The following is a 25,508-nucleotide window of genomic DNA, read 5'->3' on the forward strand; positions in this document are numbered from 1 at the left end:
GTGCCGCGGGCTCCGGGGCCGCGCCGTGCGGAGACAGCCGTCCCCCAGCCTGTTGCTGCCCCGCGGACAGCGCGGAGCACCGCGGCTTAAATGTCTTTATTCCGTGTGTGTGTGTGAGTGTGCGCGTGTTCCCCCCTCTCCGGCTTTTAACGTGGGTTTAAGGGGATTAAATCTGATGCAATCTGGGGGCTAAGAATAGCCGTGTCCACGTTCCCTTGCATGTGCGGAGCGCTCCGAGGGGACACGGGCGGCGGGACAGCCGGCGCTCCCCGCGCTGCGATGTGCAGGGATGCGCTGGTTCCCGGGAGCCGGGGAGAGGCTGGGCAGCCGGAGCTCGGGATGGAATTGGTATGCGGTGCCCTAACCGRGAGGAATTGCCTTTCTTTATTTGCAGGGAGCTGTGAACCTGAGTAATTTGCAAGTGTGGCAGACAGCAAGTCTGAGCTTATTCTTCATTAACTGGCGAAGTGCTCCGCTTGTGTGTCTGGAATAATGCTCCTAGAGAGTGTTGCATGTAAAATAAGGTTCTTCTTCACGTAGCTAAATAGAGCTATAACCGTTCTGCAGTTTTAATTTAAATCGTGCCAAAAATATTTTGCTTATTGTTGGATGCAGGGCTCCAATCTGACAGTCTCAGTCTTCCAAAAATGATTTTATTCCTCCTAAATTGATTTTTTTTTCTCTTTTAAATGCTACTTGTGTTTATTTTAAGGTATAATTCATTCTCATTCTGTCATTGTATTTCCCATAGTTTGGTGGTTTCCCATTTCTCGCTCCGTTTCTGGATGGGTAGAAGCCTGTGACTATCAGTGTGGGAGCAGAACACCTTTCTGTTCTTTTAATAGGTTTTTTTTGGCAAAAAGTTAGGCTTATTGCTTTGAATAATAATTGAATTAAATGTATTCCTAAGGGAATAGCCATCGAAAATAAAATTGGGGCAAGCGATTCCCTTGTAAAAAGGGTTAATTTACATTAGAATTAGAAGTTAGTGGTTGAATATGAAAGGCCTGTGCAGTTTGCAACTGCTGTTGCTCTCAGAAAATGAATATTTGGAGTGGAAGTTTAGAGAGCATCAGGCAGCATCGTTCATCTTTGCAGATGTAGTAGCATTATTAGCATCCCTCTTACCTCTGGGGCACAGTTATCTTCAATTTCCAGACACAAGTTTTATCTTCTATCAAATTCTGGCTCTGCAGTGTAGCTGGTGAGCAGTGCTGTGCTGTTTATTAGGTGCCAGCCTGCCTTAAATCTCTGCTAAATGTGTGAGGGAGAGATACCTCCTGGCTCCGAGCAAAGAGTGAGAGTGAGCCCCCTGTTACTTCAGATTTTTTTTTCCTTTGGTKGTGTAGTTATTAGGATTCAGGGAGCCAGGCAGTTTGCTGACTTTATAGTGTGTGTGTGTTCCATTTTTGTAAGGAATCTTTGTGCAGCTTGGTGAAAATATTTTTAATGTTGGTGATGTTTTCTTGTGTTTAATTATCTGCAATCCAGGTGTCATTAATCTGGGCTGTGAATTAATAACTGGATAAGAGCTTGAAGGCATATTCGTACGTGGTTGTGGTCAGCTCTGTTCTCTTAGAGGGAGACTGAAGAGGGGACAGAACGTTCTCTTGCTTTAGAAATCACACTTTTTTATCTCTTTTTTTTTTTCCTTTTGGATCAGGTCTTGAAGTGTGGGGTGAAGGTTTCTCTTCACGGTGCATGGACGGAAAGCCAATGCGCAGGTAAGACACAAAAACAATTGTTCTTCTCTTCCCCAAATAGGATAAATCACATGAGTTGGTTTTGTACGTGCCTGGACCGTRAAATGTTGTGTGGYTTTGGATTTTWWWAAAAAAGCCTGGCTACAGGGAATTGGGAAATAAATAGTTCCTCTTTAGTCCTTTCTTAAATGTATTTAGTTTTCAATATTTACAAGACTAGATGTCTTGCAAGAAGAGTAAGGAAGACAAGTTACTGTAATTCTCCATCTCCTTTTCYACTTTTCCCATTTACTGTCATATTTTGAGTTCCAGTATTTAATTACTTAGGTATTCAAATTGTATAAAATAAACTGCCTGGGAATAAATTTAAACTTGATTTTCAAGGGGCACTATTTTTCCCTTAACGAAAGGAGTTTGATGGAGCGAGGTCTTGGGTGAAAAGGAGATTTCCTTCTCTAATTATGGATGCCAGCTGCCTCGGTTCTAATGAGCTGGAGATGCAGCTGAAGTTTAATTCAGGGGAGTTCTTGCTGTGGTTGTGTCAAAAACATTCTGTCTCATATAGAGAAAAAGTTGTCACAGTAATTTAGCATGATGACAGGTTTGCAAACAGGGTTTCCTGCTAGTTCTTGTTGATTTTTCCCTGTTTGATGGCAATGCCRTGGCAAAATTTAACAGCAGATACATTTCTGTACATGCTAGAGGCTGTGTGGAAGCAGTTTCCTGAAGTTCTTCACCTCTAAATGAATTGAAGAGAGCTCATGCAGCTTGCTTGGTCTRTTTATGCTCTTCGGGGTGTTAAAAGAAGGAAAACTTTATTATGGGTAATTTTGTAAAGACTCATGTAAGAGAAGGCAAGGCTTTTAACCACAGGTGAATATATAGAGCATTTTTAGCTACAGAAACCATTAGCCTGGGTTCTGTTTGAAGAGGCAAGAAGTAAATAGTCACTTAAACGTTGAAGAATGGCACGATGTTGTTTTAATTAAATGAACTTCTCAAGCACAGCAAAAAAGGTCTGTGCCACTGCTGCAGCTCAGTCGTGAGTAAACCTGGGGTGTGATAGGGGCATCACTGGGTATTGTTCAGCATTTTTGCCAATATAGGAAATGTGGTTTGGACAAKGAAGAGCTGTATGGGACATTTACAGTCAATTCTTTTTCCTCCAAGATGGAGTAAGTAGCAGATGAGCTCTTTCATTGTAGTCTTCTTCAGCAGAGGTTGTTTAAATCTTAACCAACATAAGCTCACAGCTTTTCAGGTTCTTGTGTTGTGCTCCRTTTATCAAGATACTTTTGCAAAATGACATAAAACTGGCTACTAGCTTGGCTTGTGTTCTTTCTTTCTCCCTATTTTTCATGTTCCTAATGGGGAAATTGAGGTTCTGAACTCATTTCCATGCCYGCTGTTTTCTGTGTGTTGCATTGAGGCAGAGAATTCATGTGCTGGAGTCCATGTGTCTGTGGGCTTGTGGCCTTGGGTTTGCTGTTGTGGAAGTTGTGTCAGTTTTAATTCTAAAGGTGGGCAGCAGCACAGGGCTGAAGAAGTAGAGGTTTTTTATTATTGCTGCAGCCTGTCCTGACAAGCACATCTCTGCTGGGAGCTGTGGACTTCAGTTCTTGAATACACTTGCCTGTTTTAAGGGCCTCTGTGTGGGTTGTTAAAATTTCTGTTTGTTCTTCTATTGCCTGTCTTAGCAGAAAATGATAAAAGCTTSCTGATTGGATTTTGGGCACAGATCTCCCTGTGAACTCCAGCTAAGCAGATGGCAGAGCACTTTCTTTTATCCTTTTACTCWGGGCTCTGAAGCCAATTTAACACCCCACGTGAGGGTTGTAGGTCCTGCACGAAGAGGGGCTTGGCCAGTGGTGGGTTAATAAACACGGTGAGATGGTGTCAAATGTGTACAGCATTCAGAGGGGAGGMGGTACAGCTTGAACAGACAAGGAATTCCAGCTATTCCTGTCAAGATTATGGTAGGGAAAATGCATTGCTGCTGCAAACGGGATTTACCCTGCATTAGGAATGGTTGGGGCAGGCTGTTCTTGCTCACTTTCAGGGAGAAGCAAGAGAATGTGGCTTTGCTGAAGGGAAAAACAAGCCAGCAGAGACTTCTCAGTGAGGAAGCCAGACAAGGAGGGCAGAGCAGATGATGGCTAGGGCCAGTCAGGAGTCCTGCACTCCTCAGGCAGGTCTGTAGGGGTGAGGAGGGGAGCAGGGAAGTCAGCAGCTCAGGATCGGTGGGTGCACAGTCAGGTGCAGATTTGCCTTTAACACAGCTCAGGCATGAGAGCTCSAGCAGCTCCTGAACAAACTGGGGAAGCTCTCCCAGCTTTTCCTGGCAGCYTTTTCCCAGCTTCCAGCAGTGGTGTGTCACAGCAGGCTTGAGCAGCCAGAGCCCTCTGGAGGAAGAAGATTTGGGATCTTGAGTGTGCCCTCAGGAAATGATCCAGCCGCTTGGACATAGCTCTCGCCAAAAAGAAACTGCAAAAAGCTCAGAAACATTTTGGAAGACTCCAGTAACGATCTCCTCTTTTAGAGTATGGGCATYCTCTTGGGTGAAACTGAGTTTTCTGGGCTTAGTCAGTGAAAATCAAACTAAACGATGTAAATAGGGGCAAATACACCAGATCTGTGCTGTTTATCTTTTGTGTAACCTAAAATAATATTTCAGTCAGGTTTATTTCCTTGTTTGCATCACTCAGCTTTGTTGAGAAAGTACTGAAACCTTGCTTGCTAGGCAAGAAAATAAATCCGTGGTATTTTTTCTTAATAACCAGACTTAACTAACTTTGTTCCTAGAGTACTGAGTGCCACAATAAAGCATTTCCATTTGCTTGGTTGGTGTGTTGTTGTGTTGACTTGTGTTGCCAAAAGTTGCCAAATCAATGGTTCTTGTTCTCACAGCTTTATAGTGAGTATAGGAAATATTTCTTAATTTCAAATCAAGRCATTGACAGAAATCACTACCAATTTGGTCTGTTATTTTTATTTGCTACTAAAATCTCTTGCTACTGAAATCCACCCCAGYAATGTGTGATTTTTGAATCTCAGTTGATGTTTTTAGCCTGAGACATGTGTTTCATAAGCRTTAGGTCAGCCTGTTGTTTTCTGCTGAACTGTGTGAAAGTCTGTTTGTAATCTCGTGCTGAAGYATATATTATCTTAAACAAAAAAAATGCAGATTTGAAAGTTAAGGTGCCCTGTGACAGCGTGGGAGAGAATTTACCTTAGGTGTGTGTTATTAGGTATTTTTTTTGAACTTTGGAAGGAGCTGCTGAAAGGATGGATGTCTCATGGATGTCCCTGTTAATGAATGAAGTTTTGGGCACTGGCATAGCAGAATGAAATGGAGGCAGAGCAGCCTGTTTATTTAGCTGACTTAGTGTTGCCGACTGCCTGTGTTCCCATTTGTGCTACAAAAACTGATCCTTTGTCAGCCCTTTCTTAATCCCATTTTATTTGCTGATTTCCCCAGCCCTGCATTTTGATGGAAGCTAATCCCGGAATATCTGCATAGCTGGGTGTGAATGTTTTATCCCCGAACACACAGGTTTCCTCTGGATCCTCAGCCCTCCTTGATCACCCCGGGTGTTCAGGAGCAGCTCTGAGCTCTGTGTGGGGAGAGGCAGCTCCCCTGCCATGTGAGAATCAAGTGCTGCCTTCTGTCTTTCACACCTCTAAGCTACTGACTCATCATTTCATTCTCTATGCATATATATGCATAATGCACACATAATGCAGGGGAATTATCGTCCTCGTGGAGACACAAGCCATCAGTCGTGTCCTTTAAATTCACACTTCTGTGCCTGTGTGTAGCAGCAACCCACCGAGCTTCACAACGGGCATCTGGGTTGATCCAGTGTGGAAATTCCTGAGCCAATTGATCACTGGCTTCTKCATCACCCAGAGATAAGTTAGGGATGCATCAGGAGCGCTCGTTTGGTTGTTACTCTTTTTTCCATCCATTCAGGCTTCTTTAATCATTAACCAGCACTTTCTCTCCAGGAGGAAGGAGGCTGGGGACAATGCAGGCTCTGAGATAAATGCTGATGGGARCAATGAAGGAATGACTCCAATTCTTGCTAACCAGACTCCTTTTCAGTGAGTTAAAGATGTGTTCAGTGGGGCCTCATCTGGGCAGAAAAATCCTGTTTTGTCCTGGCTAGGGAAGGGCCAAGTAATCCCGTGGCATAAGATGGTACTTCCCATGGCTCTGCATTGGCAGGAATATTGTGTATTCCTTATGGCAGCATAGCCTTWATCTAATCTGTCTGTACTCAGAACCTGTGCCAGTGTAAAAAGCATTCTGAGATCTGCTTTAGGGCTGTTTCTTGTGGGAGATGTCTTTGAGSAAAATTCACAGGTGTGACAGTGGGGTTGTCCTTTCTGAAAGGCTGGCCTGTCCTGGATTTGCACCATGTCTTCTGTTCTGTAGTTACATGAAGTGGGTTTTTATTGGAAGAATGCTTTTTCTGTGCTTTGACTGGTAGCCTGGTCAAGACAAACTGTCCAGAATTGTAGTAGCATGTGTTTTGAAAGAGCTTTTATTGTGTTCTGGTTTTTTCTTCCAAGGGTTGGTTTGACATAGTTCAAAACACTTCATGCACAATAAAATCCACTTAGCTTGCTTAGCAGGAGCCAAACTCTACAGGGGAGTGTTTGTCACCACCTTTCTCCGTCTTTTGGTAGAGGAATTAAATTACTTACCTTCTGGCCTTGGCTGCTAAGGACTATGAAAATAAGCCAATTAGGTAAATTAGTCTTCAGCCAAGGTTTCTTGGGGTTTTTGTAGGGGTACCATTAAATTTGGTTTGTGTGTGTTGCTGCAAGGGGAACTTAGTTTATGTATTGTTTGTGAGGAACTTGGCAGAGCTTTGAGAATGATTGTCAAACCCCCCAAAGGTGATTTTGGGTTGTGAGGGACAGGAGTGGGTGGAGGAGACTGAGAGGCAGTGTAACAGCAGAAGGATTTGTCAGATGTGTCAGGAAAGCAAAACGGTGATGGATGGGAAAAGAATGGAGTAGGGATAAAAACCCAAGGCGTTTAAGGTGCAGACACTGAGCAGGAGCAAGCAGCAAAACCCAGAGGGGAGCCCCAGCTGGATCTGTGTAACTAAGATAGCAGGAAGAGGTAATGGTCTAAAACATCTGAATATGATGATCAAGGAGAGGGTGTGGACAGAATGRGAAAACAGGCTAAGGTGGAAGTGAATAATTTGAGCTGCTGCAAAGAGACTGGTTTCCCAGTGCTTAGAAAGTGCATTTGACATWTTAATGAGGGGAAAAGATGTGAGGGGTTTTTTTTTTTATTTTTTTTGTTCAAGCCTGTTGCAAATTACATTGAGCCGTGRCAAAGCCAAGCTTGGTTTCTTTTTAACTCTTTATATGAACAGAGTGAGGTACTGACAGCTCACAAATGCCAGTGCACCAGCGAATCCGGTAGTGGACAGCATGTTTTGGGTCTTGCAGTAGATCTCTGATGACCATAAGCCATCAATATGCTGATATTTTGCTTGCTGTGCTTTAATTGCTCTGAGTGATGGTTTTTCTTTGATGTGGGAAGAGGCAGCCGTTTCCTGATTTTTTTTTTAATTGCATGTGGAACTGGGAAGATACAATGTTTATCCTCCCTGTGCCAGTAACTTTTAAGTATTCTTGAGCAATGCTTCATCTCTAAAGTTACCATCCTGACTCAATTTTCTTCCTTTTTTGGGAGGTCAGTAGTGGTGGATACTTGGATTGTTTTAACTTTTTCCCGTTTGATTTGATTTGGTTTTGCTTGCCTTCTGCAGTCCTTAGTCTGCCAGTCTTGGGGAAGATGAACCTTCTTTTGACACGTGTCAGGGAAAGTGGATTGAGCCAGGAGCCTCCATAACTCAAAAATGACGAAGAGGTGATGATTCAGTGGGTATTCTGTGAACCTGAAAAATGCTTGTGGTAGTGTGCATCCCATCTTGAGCTCCTGAAGTCTGTGTGACAGTTTAGTGTGTTCAGACATCACAGTGATGAGCAACCCCATTAAAAACATAGGTAGAAGAGCAGAGGAGTTTGGTTAAATCRCGGAGCTGGAATTCCTTGCAGCGGAAATCCATCTGTAGCTCTGTCAAAGAAAACTCCGGCTCTTGACAGCGGGCAAGTCAGCTAATCTGTGCTTTGAGTCACTCTGTGAAATGGGGATAATGTGCCTTTACCACACGAGGCTACGGTGAGGTTCAGCTCATAAATATGTATGTGTAGCTGGATATTACAGCCGTGTGTCATAGAAAGCGTATAAAAATAGCAATAAATAGAAGCCTGCTGCAAGTTGGCATTTGTTTACTTCTAAGCAAGCTTTGGTTGGGGATGGATTCCTCTTTCATGTGGTCACGTGCTTGTTTTCCCGTCCCGGCACGGACTTGCGGGCACTGCCGGCGCTCGGCGCGAGCTGCGGGGTTTTGGAGCGGGGCTGGCGGTGGGCTCGCTGACCATGGTCCTGTGTTACTATCTCCTGCGCTGCAGGTGTACCAGCACTCGGCCAGGAGAGACCGGAATGGACGTGACCAGCCGCTGCACCCTCGGAGATCCCAACAAGCTGCCCGAGGGGGTGCCGCAGCCCGCGCGCATGCCCTACATCTCCGACAAGCACCCCCGGCAGACCCTGGAGGTCATCAACCTGCTGCGGAAGCACCGGGAACTCTGCGATGTGGTGCTGGTAGTGGGGGCCAAGAAGATCTACGCCCACAGGGTGATCCTGTCGGCCTGCAGCCCCTATTTCCGAGCCATGTTCACCGGGGAGCTGGCGGAGTCGCGGCAGACGGAGGTGGTGATCAGGGACATCGATGAGCGGGCCATGGAGCTGCTCATCGACTTTGCCTACACCTCGCAGATCACTGTGGAAGAGGGGAATGTCCAGACCCTGCTGCCGGCTGCTTGCCTTCTCCAGCTGGCCGAGATCCAGGAGGCCTGCTGCGAGTTCCTCAAGAGACAGTTGGACCCTTCCAATTGCCTGGGCATCCGGGCTTTTGCTGACACTCACTCGTGCCGTGAACTGCTGAGGATTGCYGACAAATTCACACAGCACAACTTCCAGGAGGTAAGGAGCTGGTGTGCTGGAGTCACGGGGTAAAGTCTTGTCAATGTGGTCTGGGAGAGCTTTGGGCAGCTCTCATTTTGTCCTTCTTTCCAAATCCTGCCTTCATACCTGCTCTGTGCCCCGATAGTGATGGGAGCCAWATGCCAAGTGGGGAAGAAAGAGGGGAGAGGTGCTGGTATGGCTGTGTTGTACTGATGGTTTGTATATGATCTACAGCATTTCTTCCCTGAGTGCTATGTGGGGGGCAAGGTCGTGGCTGCAGTTGGATTTGGCATTGAATCTGTTGTGCCTGCATAATGGTATGACAGTCCACTCCTCTTTCAGAAATAGTCTGAATTGGATTCTGCATGGTTGGAGGGGATGCAGGTGTTAAAAGTAAGGACAACACGTCAGTAGAACCCAAAAAAATTGGTGTTGAGCTCTGGGATTGGAGAATTGAGTGGGGGGAGCCTGAGTCTGCCTCAGGGGAGTCTTCAAATCCCTTGTTATAGCAGAACTAGGGTTTTGCATCTATTATTCAGCAGAAGTTGTCTGAAAGTAATTCAGACGTGTAATATTGTATCTGACCTTTATAAACTCAAGTCTCTCATCCTTTGTTAATTCTGCCTAGATGATTTTTCTGGAAAAAAAAATGCCAGCAGCTGGTTCAGGGAAGGATCAGCATAATAATTAAAGGATTCTCTGAGCAACAGTGTGAGAAGAGTGGGTCTTTGCTGAACTATTCCACCCAAATGCAGAAAGGAGTATAAAGCTTTTTAAGTAGTGTCTTTCCTGAGCCCTGGTTGGAAGGRCAGGAATTTGTATTTTGGAGGCAGCTGCTGTGTAGGAGCTGTGTAGGAGCGTGTTCAGCATGAAGGTCTGGTCCCTTGCTAGAGAGATTCTTCTCTTGCCTCTTGCAGAAAGTGCACTCTGCTCTCCTTTGGAACAGGTAGCCTGCTGCAGAGAAATCTCCTCTTCCCACCAGCTTCACAGGGAGATCCTTTCCAAAGAGAGGAGCTCCAGGGACTCCTGGTGCTAATTTAGTTTCCCCAGAGAAGCAGCAGTATGGAAGTACTGTGAGCAATGGCAGCTTGTCTCTTTTTCATCTTCTGACATGGGAGAAATAGATTGGAGCTGTATTTATTTCAGTCAGATAGTGCTTAAGAGAAATCTGAGCAGAAGCAACACAGAACGTGGCTGTTGGACACAGTGAAGACAGTTCTTGGTATCTAACTGTAGACATAACATCAGTTTACTCCAAAAGCTGTAATTAAATAACTCTTTTCTACCAAAGAGAATTTGCTGTTTAAGATGAGTTTGTTTTTTGTAGAACTTAGTGGTTTCTCAAACCCCTACATTTTAGCTGGCCCCTTCATGTGCTCTGTGCTTGCTCTGCACTTCTTTTCTTCTGGGTTTTTTTTTTTTTTGGGGAGCAAGATGCTATCCAGATGGTTGTTTATTTTCAGTGCTTGGTCATTTTACTGGTTATTAGATCTTATTATTACATGAGTAGGGCATGCTTACAAGCCTCTAAATAACATTTTAACAGCCTAACAGTTTTGTTTTAAAATGTTTTAGCATTAATACATGCAGCTGGCTGTTAAGAGCTGCTTGCTATGGGCTTCTTTTCTTTTGCAGTCCCTTGAAGACAACTTTCTGTCTTCCTTATCCCTGTTAATGCACATGAAGGCAAAAGATGATGAAGATGAAGATGATACAAATTATAATTGACTTAACCTAATCACAGCCTCTGGAAAGCAGAGGCTTAGATTAGAGCACTATTTCTTTGGCCTAGGCAGGTTTTGGTGCCCATTTCAGTGCCCCAGAAGTTTTGCAGCTCTTCATTCATAATAATCACTTGTTTTGCTCCCACTGTTTCTCTGCAGATAATGTCAGTGGTGCTGCTCTTTGGGGTTGTATTCCATTCTGGCAGTATTTCCCACCTGGATGGTGGATTGGTGATCCCTGGTGGAAGCCAGGGACTTGTCTATTTAATCATCMTCCACTGTGGAGGTTGAGAACTGATAAAAAATTTGCCTTCCTGTGTGGGGGCTGTGTGGTCATCGTTGCTCCGAGCTGGCAGAAAGGAACGTGAGCTGGGAATTTCCTGGATGGCAGTGTGAAATATTAAGCTCTAGGCACCAGGCCAACCCATGCAGTTATTTTGAATGCAGTTTGAATTGCTTCATGTCCTCTGCTGTGCTAACCTCTACTTCTATTAATTTTTATGTGTATTGCTGCATTACATCATTAACTTCTTGGTAAAATGTTTTTCCAATTTTTCCATTCCTCCCAATTTAATTTGTTGCCTAAAACCCCTAGTGGATCTTGTGCATGTAATGTGAAATGGTTCTATTAACAACTTCACTGTACAAAAACAGCTTTTGTATATTTTTATTTTTTGTGTCTTGACATTTGTGTGAAGGGAAAAATTTTATTTATGGGTGGACAACTTGCACTTTTATCAACAGACAAAAATTGCACTCCATATTGTGTAGTCTGACATTAATTCTCTCTGTTTGTAAAAGCACTGATGTACAGGAATGCTGCAGAGGAAATGAAATCCATCCAGTTCTGTTCCAGTAAACAAGTCAGTCGAATAGATCATTAATATTAGTCATGCAATTATGATGAGTGCCCTGATAATTAAGCCAGAATAAACCAAAGCATTTTAAATTATTTGTTTTACTATGTAAACTAACAAGTTGCATATTAGTAATAACTTAAGTTTAAAGAAGTGCTTCCAGTGTTTTGGATTTTGTGAGGCCATCGATGCCACTGGGTGTCCTGAGGGTCAAAGGGAGAGACTGGATGAGCATCTTYCACTCAGGAATTTCCACAGCAGCTGTTTTCAGACTCTGAAGCTGCATTTACAAACTGTCAGAGCAAAGTTTACACATAAGCTTGTCTTTCTAGAAGGAGGGAGACTATGGAAAAAAGCTGATAAAGATCTTTAATGAGCAACCCAGTTCCTACTTGAAGGCTGAAGGAGTGTGTGGGCCAAAGCTTTTTGCAGCCCTTGCTGTCCCTGAAAGCCCAGGGGTCCCAAGTACCAAGTCTGGTAACTGATCCCCTTGTCTGCTGTGTTCTTTTTTAACAACRTTTTCTGTTGTCAGTAACTTGGCAATCCCTGCATATTTGTTCAGTGCCCTTAAATAACTTCTTCAGGTAATTAAAAGGACTGCACAGCTGACTGCTGTTGAGATGATGGTGTCAAAGAGTGTTTTTCTTCAATTTATGCAGCAAATCCTGAAATAAGTCACAGAATTCTAATGTGGTTGCAGATGATAAGGACAAGCCAACATTTTCTGTCCTTGAACCTTTTGGAAATTGCAGGCTACAGACTGGGGATGCTTGTAGAGAAGGCAAGCTGGCAGTTATCAGTCAGGCTATTTCTGTGGTTTTAATTTTGATTCTTGCAYCTTTTCCATCTACCTGGTGTCTGTGCAGGAACCGTGGTGTTGTGTGAGCTCCCAGGGCAGCCTGATTGACTCATGAGCAGTCCTCCAGCAGCAGCCAAGGCCTCCTGAGAAACTTGGTTGCTATCTTGGATGCTGAAGGAATTAATGTGTTTGTCAGTGGCTTGACTTTCACAAGAGATCAGTCCTTAGGGGCTCYGGAGGCTCCGATTCCCTCTTTAGTGCATCTCGACTACTGCATACTCCATGTGTATATTTAGAGCAAATCAAAGAGACAGGATCAGATGAGTCTCCTTTTCTGTTCTGCCACAAATCAGCCTTTCCATGTTCTCTGCAATGCCTCCGGTAACTTGCTTGAGATTCTYATTTTTGTGCTCTTGTTTTGGTTTCCCTGTGAATCTCTCTATTCTGGTGCCGCTTTTTAGTCACGAATTTATCGCGGTTTTATTTCTGCTTTATATATTAGACACGGCAAACRAGGAGACTGATTGTAAAGGGAGGCTTTGTTTTTCCTGAATTTTGAAGCYTGATCAGTGTCTTCTGTGGCTTAACCCTTTAAAAGGTGTAAAATTCCCTGTCRCTTGCATCCCCATCTAGAGGTGACTCGTTGTGGTGTTGTTGCATTCTGCTCTGTGCAGAAAACCCTTCACGTGTGTTGGTAGGATGGGCATTTGGCTTTTCACTGGGTCAGTCCATGCAGGGCAGGAGTGGTGAATGGCTCTGGTGCTTTGTCTTTACTCTTCTTTTTTATCTCTGCCTTCCCCAGGTGATGGAGAGTGAGGAGTTCATGCTGCTTCCTGCCAACCAGCTGATAGACATCATATCCAGTGACGAGTTAAACGTGCGCAGCGAGGAGCAGGTGTTCAACGCTGTGATGGCCTGGGTGAAGTACAGCATTCAGGAGAGGAGACCCCAGCTGCCACAGGTAATCCTGGGCACGGTAACATTCCAGGCTGCTTTATCCAGGGGGAGAGGAATGAGGGATAGTAGGGTGGTGCCACAGCAATTCTGAATGGTGTAAAGGCACCAAAATGCTGTTTGACTCTCACCTGTGTYAGGTGGCTTGCACTGTCCCTTCATCTAGGCTGGGAGCTGCGCTGGCCAGAGCCYTCATTAGGGGCTTTGTAAGATTGTCCCCAGGTAGGACTTGCCAAACRAGCTCACTCCAGCAGTCTGTCCAGACAAACCTGCCTGCTCTGCTTTGAGAGTCATATCAACACCGCCGTGGAAAAGAACAAGGCTGTCTTGCTTTGCGGTGCTTCTTTAAGTTCTGCTGCTTGATTTGTGCCTCAGCCCTCGTGATGTTACAGTGGAGCTTGTCAGAATGATTTTGTTGGAATGTGATGCTTCATCTAAGCCAAGGCATTTCACGGAGCAGAACCCATTCTGACAAAGCTGTCAGCCCAAAGCCTCTGAAGTCTCGGGCTGGCTGATCAAAAGAGGCGAGCGTCTGCCTGCCTCGGTGTTTCTGCTTTGGAAAGAGACATTAAATGCAACTTTATTTACTGGAAAGCTTTTTGAAAATGGTTTTAAGTAAACAAACCAAACTGGAAAAACCTGCTCTTCTAAAGGTAGCTTTTGATGCTTTTATAACTGTTTGCCTCTGYCTATACGTGCTTGGGCCTTCAAATCCTAAACTCTTGTGAAAGATGTGTTGTTTCTTAACTCTCCATTTACCCTGAAATACAACTCAGGTTTAAGAGAGCTAAATGGTTGATAAAACCACTAACTAAATTAGTCTTCAGGCAGATGTCTTGACATCTGTCATTTTTTAAAAGTTTCCAACTGTGACCTTGTTTTCAGCTACTAATAGATCCAGTGGATTGTCCCCTTTCAAAGACTGATTTTCTGTTGGGTGTCTAAACTGGGATATTGAAAAGGCAAATSTGCTGTGTGACAAGCTGCATTTAACTAAAATTCTGTTGTTTTGGCTTCTTCCATCTCTGTGAGCACCTGTGGTTCACCACTGGTGTTCTGGTTTGTGTTTTAGGTCCTGCAGCACGTTCGCCTCCCCCTGCTGAGTCCCAAGTTCCTTGTGGGTACAGTSGGTTCTGATCCACTCATTAAGAGCGATGAGGAGTGCAGGTAAATCTCCTCAGCCATTTATGGAATTGGATTRTGTCGTTCTCTGAAATTGTGCTCATGTCTCACTGGCAAACAATTTTGTCTTTGTCAAGTGGGAAGATAAGAGAAGCAAGAAAAAGTGTTTTGCATAATAGTCACCAGTGTGCTCTAAAAGTGGTTTTGTTCTTTCAAGTTTTCAGTGAAATGGCAAACTTTGAGTGTGCAGTTTGACTGTTGGTAAAAGACCTTTCAGTATATTGATTTTCATTTTGCCTTTYTTTCCCCCCTCTAGTCATGGCCTTTTATTACAGCTGAGCTCTTGCATGGCTTTCATGATGATCTCAGTGGGATCTAAAGTAGTTTTTCTGTGTAAAATGTCTGCACTTTGATAACTGAGTTGGACTCTGGGATTAGAGTCTGCCCTTYCCCACAAGGATAATACAGGGAAGTTGTCATTTCCTCCTCTTAGGGTACAAGTCTCACGTTTCTGGTTCTACAGAGTTCTGGATCATCCACAAAGCACATGCTTTATCTTGTGCATATTTTAAGAAGGTTCAAGGCATAGGCTAAATKGTTTTCTTCCTGAATAAGCATTCATACTGGGGGAATTCCACATTCGTAGAAGGAAGGAGGACTTTTTTGTTCTCTTTTGTTTTATTCAAGGATTTGGAATATTAGGATTAGTCCAGGTGGCAAGTCATGAATGGATGGACAGTGTGAGCTGGCCAGATCTGATAGAGAAAATATTCATCAGAAGGGTACTATCTCCATCTRTTGGTCATGTGTGTACTATGTATCTGTGTGCTTTCCAGCTCCTGTTCTGTTCTGAGGCAAAACCACTCACCATTAAGTTTTAGCTTGAGGCAGACTGGGTTTTTCTGTTCTGCACAGTAAGCCTGACAAATCTCTTGTCATAGTTTTTTTTATCAGTCTTTTTATAGCAGGCTGTATATATTATTRAGCCTGGCCAAGTCCTGGTGCTGGTTTGCTGCTGTCACCGTGTCAGTGGCTCGTAAACATCCGATGAGTATTCGGGTGACAGCGCGCGTTTAACCGGCGCTGTTCGTTCTGTTCTCGTGTGACTTGTRAGCAGCTCAAGTGCATTTCCAGTGCTGCCTGCTGTTCCCATCAGTTCTCATTGGCCCCTTCCCCTGAGGCTGAGCTTTKGGGGGGTTAATATTATCCTGTCTTGCACAGGGATCTGGTGGAYGAAGCCAAAAACTACCTGCTGCTGCCCCAAGAGCGGCCGCTGATGCAGGGACCGCGAACGAGGCCGCGCAAGCCCATCCGCTGCGGAGAGGTGCTCTTTGCAGGTGTGTGTCTCTGCAGGTGTGTGTGTGGTGGCAGCAGGAAATGAAGAGGGTCTGGAGGGGTAAAATGAGGAGTGGATGAGGTCACTTGGTCTGTCCTGCCTGGAAGACACACTGAGAGGAGAGCTCAGTGCAGTTTACAGTTTCCTCGTGAGGAGGTGGGGCTGTCACTGATCTCAGCTCTCTGGTAACCTGCAATAGAACCAAAGAAATGGCATCAGGTTGGGTCAGAGGATGCTTAAGTTGGGTATTAGGAAAAGGTTTKTCACCCAGAGCAGTCTGGCACTGGAAGTCACTCCCCAGGACARAGGCCACAGYACCAAGCCTGACAGAGCTCAAGAAACGTTTGGACACTGCTCCCAGGCAGATGCTGGGATTCTTGGGGCTTTCCTGTCCAGGGCCAGGARCTGGACTTTGATCATGCCAATGCAGGATATTCTGATTCTATGTATTTTTCCCACTGGCTTGGACCAGGAGACTTCAGGCAGGATTTTCTGGTAGGGGTGTTCTCATAAAGTCAGTCTTCACAACCTGTTTCTGATGTGACCTGTGCATTAATATTTGGGGGTTTGAGTTAATTTACACTTTTTCCTTTCTGTGATTTCTTTGGTGCCGGGAATGCCACAGTATTTCCAAACTTTAGTTAATGTTCTTGAAAAATCACATTGTATTCTAACTACAAACCTCAGAAGGAGTTGACTTAGAGATGGGTTAAGGCTGGCAGAGTCCAAAGGGGTGATGTGCACCAGGAGCACGTGCAGTTTGTGAGCTCTCTGGGTGTTTTGTGACCCTGGTTTTGTGTTTGGCTGCAGTGGGAGGCTGGTGCAGCGGGGATGCAATTTCCAGCGTGGAGCGCTACGATCCCCAGACCAACGAGTGGAGGATGGTGGCTTCCATGAGCAAGAGGCGCTGTGGTGTCGGGGTCAGCGTCCTGGATGACCTCCTGTATGCTGTGGGAGGCCATGATGGCTCCTCTTATCTTAACAGTGTGGAAAGGTAGGTCTTCATTAGGCCCCCGTGCAGAATTTTACTCTGAACGTTTAAAGCTGGGTGCTGCCTCTTAGGAATGAGTTCATTTTCAAATGTGCTCTATTTTCCTCTTGCCTTGTACACCCCTGGTGCAAAACACTTGGTGTCACGTTATCCCCAGCTTAATGGGACAAGCCAAAGCCTCTGGTACAAGGAAGGAATAATTAGGAGATGGGTCTGGGTGTAATTGTYGGGAGGAGTGGTGATCCTGGTTAACCTTCTCTGCAACTGCGGGTTTGTTTTTAGCRTTGTTGAGGAAGGTGAGGTTACAGTGAGCATTTCTTAGATGCTGAAGGAAAGATCCTGGAATTTTATTGTGAAGTGGTGGCTAGAGAATTAAGGAGCCTTGGCACTTCGACAGGAGAAGGAAAATAGGTCAGTTTTAGGCTTGTGAAAGATTAAAGTGAAACAAGTTTTACCAAGCGTCCTTTTTCTAGGAGCTGCATAGGGCAGTTCCCATGCCTGAAATACACATGGYTTAAGCTTTCCTACTATTCTAAATMTTGGCCCTGTAACAAATGAGCTATACAAATATCCCACCTCGAGCCTCCCCTTCTTTCCACCTATCTCCTTGCACATTCTCAACTTCCCAAATCATGACCCTAGCCTTTTATCTCCCTCATCCTGCACTTCTCTGCTATGCACTGTATTTCTTTGTCTCTGGATTCCCAAGTCCATCTGGTTCCTTYATATTTTATCTACAAGTGTGGGTCCCAGTGGTGGCTGAGCTCCTGTGTGAGCTGCAGGGAACAGAGCAGAGTAACTCTGGCTGCTTTTCTTTGCTGCAAGTTACCACACGCCAGCCAGTCTCTCTCTCTCAGGAGCCTGAACCTTTGATCTTCAGCTTGAATCATCCCAATCTGCAGTTTCAACATCCCTGGAATAGCATGTACTGGATGCTATTCTATCACTTCAGGGCTTTTATCCAGCTTACAAAGAGCTGTGTGGCAGTTGAAGCTCAAGATAGGCAAGTTTCACAGCCTTAGTAGCTCCCAAGCATGGGAGAGTCTGAAAAGCAGACCCAGGCAAGTAATTTGTGCTGTTTGGTGTGTTTTTCCAGGTATGATCCAAAGACCAACCAATGGAGCAGTGATGTGGCTCCCACCAGCACCTGCAGGACSAGTGTTGGAGTAGCAGTTCTTGGAGGTTACCTCTATGCTGTGGGTGGCCAGGATGGTGTCTCGTGTCTCAACATTGTGGAAAGGTACTTTTTAATTACAAAAAGGAAAAAAAAGTGGGGCATAGGGTAAAAGAGGGTTTCTTCAAAGGTGCAGTTGATGCAGGCAAGCTGGAGAGGAGATAGGAACTGTACAAATCTTACAGAGACTTTTGTTTGGAGAGAATCAACTCAGTTTTCTTGTGTCTTTTGTGAAGATGTCAGCACTTCACCAAGCTCTGATGGTTGTTCTTTTGCCAGGTATGATCCCAAAGAAAACAAATGGACTCGAGTGGCCTCCATGAGCACCAGGCGCCTGGGAGTGGCAGTGGCAGTGCTGGGAGGCTTCCTCTATGCTGTGGGAGGTTCTGATGGAACATCCCCTCTCAATACTGGTATGCCTTTGCTGTTTCTTAATCTCAGTCAGTACTTGTCGTGATCCTCAGAGCCCTTCGTGTCCCCAGATGGCTKTTGAATAACTTAGCGATCAGTTTGAGGKTTTTTTTYYTTCTTTAAATACTATTYTGCCATACAATCAGTCACTYTCCAGGCTTGTGAGCCCCTATTACCTGGTTGTGTGTTGTATTTTTACTTTCTCAGTGCTTCATTTGGCAGCGTGTCCTGAATACAAGGCTTTGATCATTTGCATAGCAGTCGCAAGTGCAACTTTTTTAAAAATCTAATTCCTGCAGCAGCCCTTTTCTGCTGTAGGAAGGAAGGTGCCAAAGCTAAAAGCGTTGCCAGGTCAGTTTATAGCATTGCTAGCTGCCTCTTGAGTGAAGATTGAGTTTGACTGTGTGGGGCTGGAGACAGGAGGGAGACTAGCAAGAGTTCCTTGGAAGAAAAGAAAGAACAAACAGGTTCAGGGCATTTTTGATGTGTAGAAATCGAGTCCAAAAGTGCTGCCCCCACCCCCTGCTGACCCTGTTGTCCCAAGGCCTTCCTTTCCTCCGCAGTGGAACGCTACAACCCCCAGGAGAACCGCTGGCACACGATTGCCCCCATGGGCACGAGGAGGAAGCACCTGGGCTGTGCCGTGTACCAGGACATGATCTACGCCGTGGGAGGCAGGGATGACACCACGGAGCTCAGCAGCGCCGAGAGGTACAACCCACGCACCAACCAGTGGTCTCCCGTGGTGGCCATGACGTCCCGGCGGAGCGGAGTGAGTGCGCCTTGGTGGGCTTGTGTGTGCCATGTGTCACAGGGCAGGCTGTCATTGTCACGTGTGTGGGGAGAGCACAGGGCAGGCTGTCATTGTCACGTGTGTGGGGAGAGCACAGGGCAGGCTGTCATTGTCACGTGTGTGGGGAGAGCACAGGGCAGCTGTCACTGTCACCGTGTGGGGACAGCACAGGGTGCAGCGTTCCTCATCAGGTTCTCCTGTTTTCCCTGTGTCGCTTCACCTCTTTTCTGTGAGGGAAAAAGGTCACAGAAAGCTCTCTAGGGAATGAACCAGTAGCCAAGTCATGCCATAGACGACTGTTTAGGGTCTGTCAGGGGAAGTGGGGTCATTTGAGGGTGTTTTAAAATATTTTGGTCCCTTCTATGCAGTCAACTAAGCTTGAAGCAGAGGAGCTTTTAGGAGATGTAGCCATACTTGGTGTGAGATACCATTAAAGAATGCKATCAGAATTAGTACCTGGATCTCTTTGGATGAGTTTGGAGGTGAAAACACCCACTTGCCCAAAGGAAAAAGCTGAGAAACTGAGTAAACATGTTTTTAGATATRTATTTCCAGCAGACTCTTTGCCTTGAGGTGTGTGTGGGAACAGGGATCCTGGGTTTTCACTGAGGCTGTTGCCTCTCCTCACCAAATCCTGTGAGTGACAGCAAGTTCCCATCAACTGCTGATTGTGGTGCTCTCTTGCGAACAACAGATTACTGCAGTGTTTGCAGTAGTCATCATGTTTGGGCAGATGCAAATGATATGAATATTTATCATTGGATATGGGATTTTAGACTTAAGAGAGGATTAGTTCTATCTGTGTGTTAGTGTTTTGGTGTCTGATGAGGCAAGTATGAATCACAGTTTGAGCAACTACTGGCTTTGAAGGCAGAAAACACGTATTTCTGTTCTCCAAGCATACAGGTATGCTGTCCAACACTGTCCACTGTWGTTACTGATTAGGCATTGACTTTTTATCAGCTGCTCCTGTATTTGCCTTCTGTAGAAACTGCTAAACAGGTTCATCTGTATTTTCAGCCCTCCTGAGTTTTCTGACTTCCTCAAAGCCAAAACAAGGACCATTTTACATTGTGCACCTTCCCTTTTCTCTGTTGTACTCCATGTTTTCCACTGGACGTGGTCATTTTTTGATGTTTCAGTGATTTTGTGCTTCTGCAGAAAGGCTGAATAGAAAGTCTGGAGGGTAAGGTGTTTACAGATGGTCTAAGTCCCAGCCTGAGAAGTTTGGGACCAGGGTTTTACCTGTGCTTCTGCTACTTTAAGCAAGTGGGCTGGTAGATATTCTGGTGCATACATGTCACACTCAGGGAAGAATTTCAGTCCAGAGCATAAGTTTTATATGAAAAAAGTCTAGACTCTCATGTATTTATCATCATTCAAATGGTACTACTTCTTGTAGCTGGCAATAAAGGGAACCTTCTTTGAGAGGTTTCTTTTTTTTTTTGAGATACTTTCCGTGTCTCGTTTTTTTAGGGTATTTTATTTGTGCCACACCCTAAAGAAAAAAACCCCAACCCTTTCCTGCAGACTGCTTTTCACCAAACATGGTTATTAAATCCTTTCATTACTATTTTCATTTCAACCCTATCTTTTCAGGACATCCCAGCTAAGTAGCTGCTGTCTGATGGCTGTTTTGCAGGTTGGCCTGGCTGTGGTGAATGGACAGCTGATGGCAGTGGGGGGATTTGATGGCACAACGTACCTGAAGACCATCGAGGTGTTCGATCCAGATGCCAACACGTGGAGGTAAYTGGAGTCTGTGAGAAAATCAAATTGTGAAATCCAGCTGGGAGCTGTCCCAGGCAAATTAGGGGTTGGTACACACCGTAACAGAGAACTCAGGTGTGGTAGAGTCAGCACAACACTCACCTTGTGGCTTGTTGCCTTGCGTGAAACTGTAAGAAATAATCACATTTTGAAAAGCATCCCAATATGCCCTTTTGTTCATTTTGGGTTGAGTCTCTCCTGCTTCCCAGTAAAACTGAGCTTGTCCTTAGCAGAAGGAACTCACATTTACCAAGTAGAAATTGGCCTGTTCACCTCTTGCTTTCAAGCTGAGGCAGTGATTTCTGAATCCTTTTGGAAGAGTGGAAACACTTCAAGCATAGGATGTTATTCCCCTTTAAGTCAGAAAGATTCAGCCACTGGAAGAATGTCCAAGCTGAGACAAATAATACGAAAACGTTGGTCCAAAATATGTACTAATCAGAAAAGAAAGAGGAAAAATAGCTTTTCTAGTCATAACTAAACTTGAAAACAGTTGCTTGTATATTTATTCCCAAATCTAGCTTGCTTCTCCCATTTCTGCCAGCAGACTCCAGTGGCTCAGAGGGGGATATGCAGCTGGAGTCTGTAGGGATCCGATATCCATATGAAATGTAGACACCATTTCAGTAAACAGATGGTGCTTGGGATGTGTTATATCTTGGTTGGATCAGCTGAAATGTAGGGGTTTAGAAATATAAATTAAATTAGTCTAATTGTGAGGACTAAGCCTAGTCCTGTGTTACCCAAAACATAGCCTAAGGTAGGCTACAAAGTTTTTTTTCTATCTTGCACATTACCACACAGGGAGAAGGAAGTATTTATTTCAATGACAGAGGTTTGGTGTCGAAACAAGCAGCAGTTTTTGTTCTGATGGAGAAAGGCATGAGCAAATATCGCTGTTTACTCTTGAAGTGTGTAAGAGGGGTGCTACCTATCTTCATGGCCCACTTTAAGCAGACATTAATGATGGTCTAATTGTGCTCACATGGGCTGGTTCAGTCTTTCCCATGGCAGCTCCCAAGGGYTGGTGTCCCCATGGAGGATGTGATCCAGTGTGTGACCCTGGAATGTTGTCTCCACAGGTTGTACGGTGGGATGAACTACAGGCGGCTGGGCGGAGGCGTGGGAGTTATCAAAATGACACACTGTGAATCCCATATATGGTAAGCTTCCACAGGGAGGGAGTCCCCTGGCTTCTCATTCCTAGAAAAACTGAAGAGACTTGTTGACACTGGACCTCTTTGCAGCTCTAGTATGCACGGTCTAGATCCGATGTAACTCTTTACCGGTGAACTGTTTCTACGGAATTATAAAAATGAATTATGTGAGAGTGTGCCCAGCGGGAGACCACGTTGTCAGGCTCCAGGGAACCACTGGACAAAAGTAGAAGTATTGCTTATGTCCGTATTTTTTCTAAATAGTTCTACATTTTTTGAATAAACCAAACTGTAACAGTTATTGTAGCGTAAAGGATGCTGATGTAGAGCCTACACTCTGTACTGGGAGTCTGGCCAGGAGGAGGGATTCCTGCTTTCTCTCCTGCTGTGGGAGCAGTGGATGTGGCAGCTGTTTGGTGGGCGAAAAAGTGATACAGAAAACATTGCTTTTGCCTTATTTACAGAGAGCTTCAAAAAAAAAAGTACTTGACCTGCAAGGTGCCACCTTTGCACAGAAGCTTTTCTGTGCGCAGAGTATATTTATTTTTTCATTTGATTTGTATCATGTATTTCCTTTGTATCGCTCACAGCGATGATTCCAGCTTTTTATATACATCTCTCTGTGTGCATATATATATGTATTTTATACATATATATGTATTTGTGTGATTTGCATTTTGACCAGCTGGTGGTTTGGGCAGGGTTGTGTCCTGCCAGCTGTTGTRGTTCCAACCCTTGTGGTATCATTTGGAGTCTCTTAGAGGACAGGAGAGCTGTGAGGATCTTTGCAGAACTGGAACTCTAAACTCTCGACTGAATCAGTGAAGTGCCCAAAAAGGGTGAGAGAAAAAGGATTTCAAACAATGCCTTTTTACTGTACAAAAGTCCAGCTTCTGTCTCTCCTCTCCCCTGTACATAAACTGGTGCTGGTTTGAAGGTAAACCAGCAGGAGGAATTAACCCCCACACAAACACCTTATGAGAGATTTCAACTCGGAGTTAGAATTTAATAGGAGGATTACAATAAAGGCAATTAATACAGAAAGACTGGTTTAAAACCAACAGAGTACAACCTGACACCCTGTTGGTCAGGGTGGTGGCTGCAGTCCYGYTGRAGTGGTGGATGTGGTCCTGTGGGAAGGTCTGGTCCTTCTCTGGATGTCCAGTGGTGTGGTGGTTGTGTCCAGGTCCCCAAGCCCCTAGATTCTACACCCTCAAAATCCAGGAATTCCAGGCAGGAATGTTCAGTCCCTCCCCCAGAGTGGGGAATTTCCCAATGGAATGGTGTAATCCACCATAGGATGGTGTATCCACCAATGGAATGGTGTAATCCTCTGAGTCATAGGATATTTGGGGGAGTCCTTGATGGCCCCTTGGCAGAGATGACCCCCTTTAGGCTGGGTGTAGTTGTCAGGTGAAGACAGAGAACGCTGCACCCAGCTCACAGCTGTTAGAAACAGCCCACCATTGACAGATTGCATCAGGAATAATGCAGATGGGTATGAAATACATAATTTGGCTCCATCCAAACTGGTACTCTTTCTCCTATAATCATGACATTATTCACCACTTATTCTACAGCATCTACATCATGCCCAAATTAACATATTTATTTATACACATATGTGTATACAGTGAAACATTACAGACTGTTCTCACCCAGAATTAGGTCTCCTTGAGGTTCACAATGGGTTTCCCCATCTTTCTGCATCACCCACCAAGTGTACCCAGATCCTTGAGCAAAATGATCCCASAGATGGGTTTGCTTTTGCCTGAGGTGGATTAATCCAAACAGCCTTTCCTAACATACCTCTCATATGTGCCGCAAGGATTGTACCTACACCTGCAAATATGCAAGGGTTTAGACTGAGCAGGACCAGGTTGATTCAAGGACCACCTTGAAGCCTCAGGTGTTGACCATCCACGTGGCCTTTGGTAAATGCAGCTCCCAATTTTTGAAGGTCCCCCTGCCCAGTGCCTTCAGGGYGGTTTTAAGCAGTCCATTGCACTGTTCAACGTTCCCAGCAGCTGGTGCATGATAAGGAGTATTGTACGCGCACACTAAACCGTGTGCTGTGGCCCGGTGTCTATGAGGCTGATTYTGAAACAAATCCCGTTGTCCAACTCAGTTCTTTTAGGGGTGCCATGGCTCCACAGGTCTTGCTTTTCCAGGCCCAGGATGGAGTTCCGAGCAGTAGTGCGAGGCATAGGGTACGTCCCCAACCATCCAGTGGTTGCCTCTACCAYGATCAGCACGTAGCGCTTGCCTTGGCTGGTTTGGGGGAAGGTGATGGAACTGATCTGCTGGGTCTCCCCATACTGACATTTGGACTATTGTCCACTGAACCACAGAGGCTTCACCCTCTTGGCCTGCTTGATTGCAGCACACCTCTTGTAGTCATGGATGACCTGTGAGATACTGTCCATGGTTAAGTCCACCCCTCGGTCATGAGCCCATCGGTACATTGCATCTCTTCCCTGATGACCAGAGGMATCGTGGGCTCAACGAAGTAGAAATAATTCTCCCTTGTGCAGCCAGTCCAGATCCAGCTGTGATACTGTAACCTTGGCAGCTCGATCCACCTGCTTGTTGCGCTGTTCTTCATTGGCCTGACTCTTAGGTGTGTGTGTGTCTATGTGATGGACCTTTGTGGTCAGCTTCTCTACCCAGGCAGCGATGTYTTGCCATATCTCCGTGGCCCACATGTGTTTCCCTCTGTGCTGGGAGTTGGTCTTTCTCCAACAATCCAGCCATCCCCACCATCCATGAGTCAGTGCAGAGAGAGAGCCCTGTCCACTTCTCTCATTCAGTGATAACCAAAGCCAGCTGGATAGCTTTGAGCTCTGCAAGCTGTCTTGATCCTGCTTGTYCCTCAGCAGCTTCTTGCCAGGTGGGGTTCCATGCAGTAGCTTTCCATTTCTGATTTGTCCCTACAATTCAGCAGGAACCATCAGTAAAGAGGGTGCATTCCTTTAAATTCCATGGTAGTTGGTTATAGGGTGGGGCCTCCTCAGCATGTGTCACCTACTCCTTGAGAAGGTAATCCAAAATTCTCACCTTCGGGCCAGTTTGTTATGATTCCAGAATCCCAGAGCAATTAGGATTTCCTATCCGGGCTCGCTGTGTGATCAGAGTGATCCACTTGCTCCGTGTTGCAGTGGTGGCATGATGTATGGAAGGAGCCTTTCCCTTGAACATCCAGCCCAGCACTGGCAGTCGGGGTGCCAAAAGCAGCTGTGCTTTGGTGCAATCACTTCTGAGGTGGCTTGAACCCCTTCATAGGGTATGAGAATCTCAGCTGGGGTATAGCTGGCCTCAGATCCTTTGTATCCCGAGTCCAGAACCCCAGCAGTCATCCTCAGAGAAGGAGGATGGACTCCCCAGGTCCCTTTTGCCAGAGGCTCCAGGATGGACCATTTTCCCTTGCTGTAGTGTGGAGCACATTTTTTATATCCTGCCATACAGGCAGAGAAAGAGGCAGAGAAGACAAAGCAAAACTAACAAGAAGGTTATGCCATTTTTAACATCCAGAGGGAGCTCAATGTTTTCAATAGGCTGYCTGAGGCCTGAAAGGCTGGAAGAAAACATTTTCTACTCTTCCCCCTTGGGCCGGGTGTGATTATTAATGGCACACCAGAGACAGCAACCCAACTAGGAAAG

At 45.3% G+C, this 25,508-nt stretch overlaps 1 protein-coding gene across 6 annotated transcripts; it reads left to right on the forward strand.

The window, feature by feature from the left end:
* Window positions 1–29: 29 nt before the first annotated feature.
* On the forward strand, window positions 30–24,602 carry KLHL20 (kelch like family member 20). 6 transcript variants are annotated; one of them, XM_057383040.1, is made up of 13 exons: window positions 30–105; window positions 1,664–1,724; window positions 8,205–8,778; window positions 12,943–13,101; window positions 14,167–14,261; window positions 15,438–15,553; window positions 16,363–16,546; window positions 17,640–17,783; window positions 17,997–18,130; window positions 18,692–18,900; window positions 20,564–20,670; window positions 21,774–21,854; window positions 21,939–24,602. In XM_057383040.1, exons 2-13 carry the CDS (start codon window positions 1,702–1,704, stop codon window positions 21,967–21,969), a joined length of 1,857 nt encoding a protein of 618 aa, XP_057239023.1. In that variant the 5' UTR covers window positions 30–105; window positions 1,664–1,701; the 3' UTR covers window positions 21,970–24,602. The 6 variants fall into 6 exon arrangements, with proteins under 6 accessions (XP_057239023.1, XP_057239027.1, XP_057239024.1 ...); XM_057383041.1 differs by lacking the exon at window positions 30–105 and adding an exon at window positions 130–348; XM_057383043.1 differs by lacking the exon at window positions 30–105 and adding an exon at window positions 7,499–7,610.
* The last annotated feature ends 906 nt before the right edge of the window (window positions 24,603–25,508 follow it).

This window comes from Malurus melanocephalus, unplaced genomic scaffold (assembly GCF_030028575.1).
Source record: "Malurus melanocephalus ecotype Western Australia unplaced genomic scaffold, MMel_1.1 scaffold_604, whole genome shotgun sequence".
In the NCBI taxonomy this organism is placed as follows: domain Eukaryota; kingdom Metazoa; phylum Chordata; class Aves; order Passeriformes; family Maluridae; genus Malurus; species Malurus melanocephalus.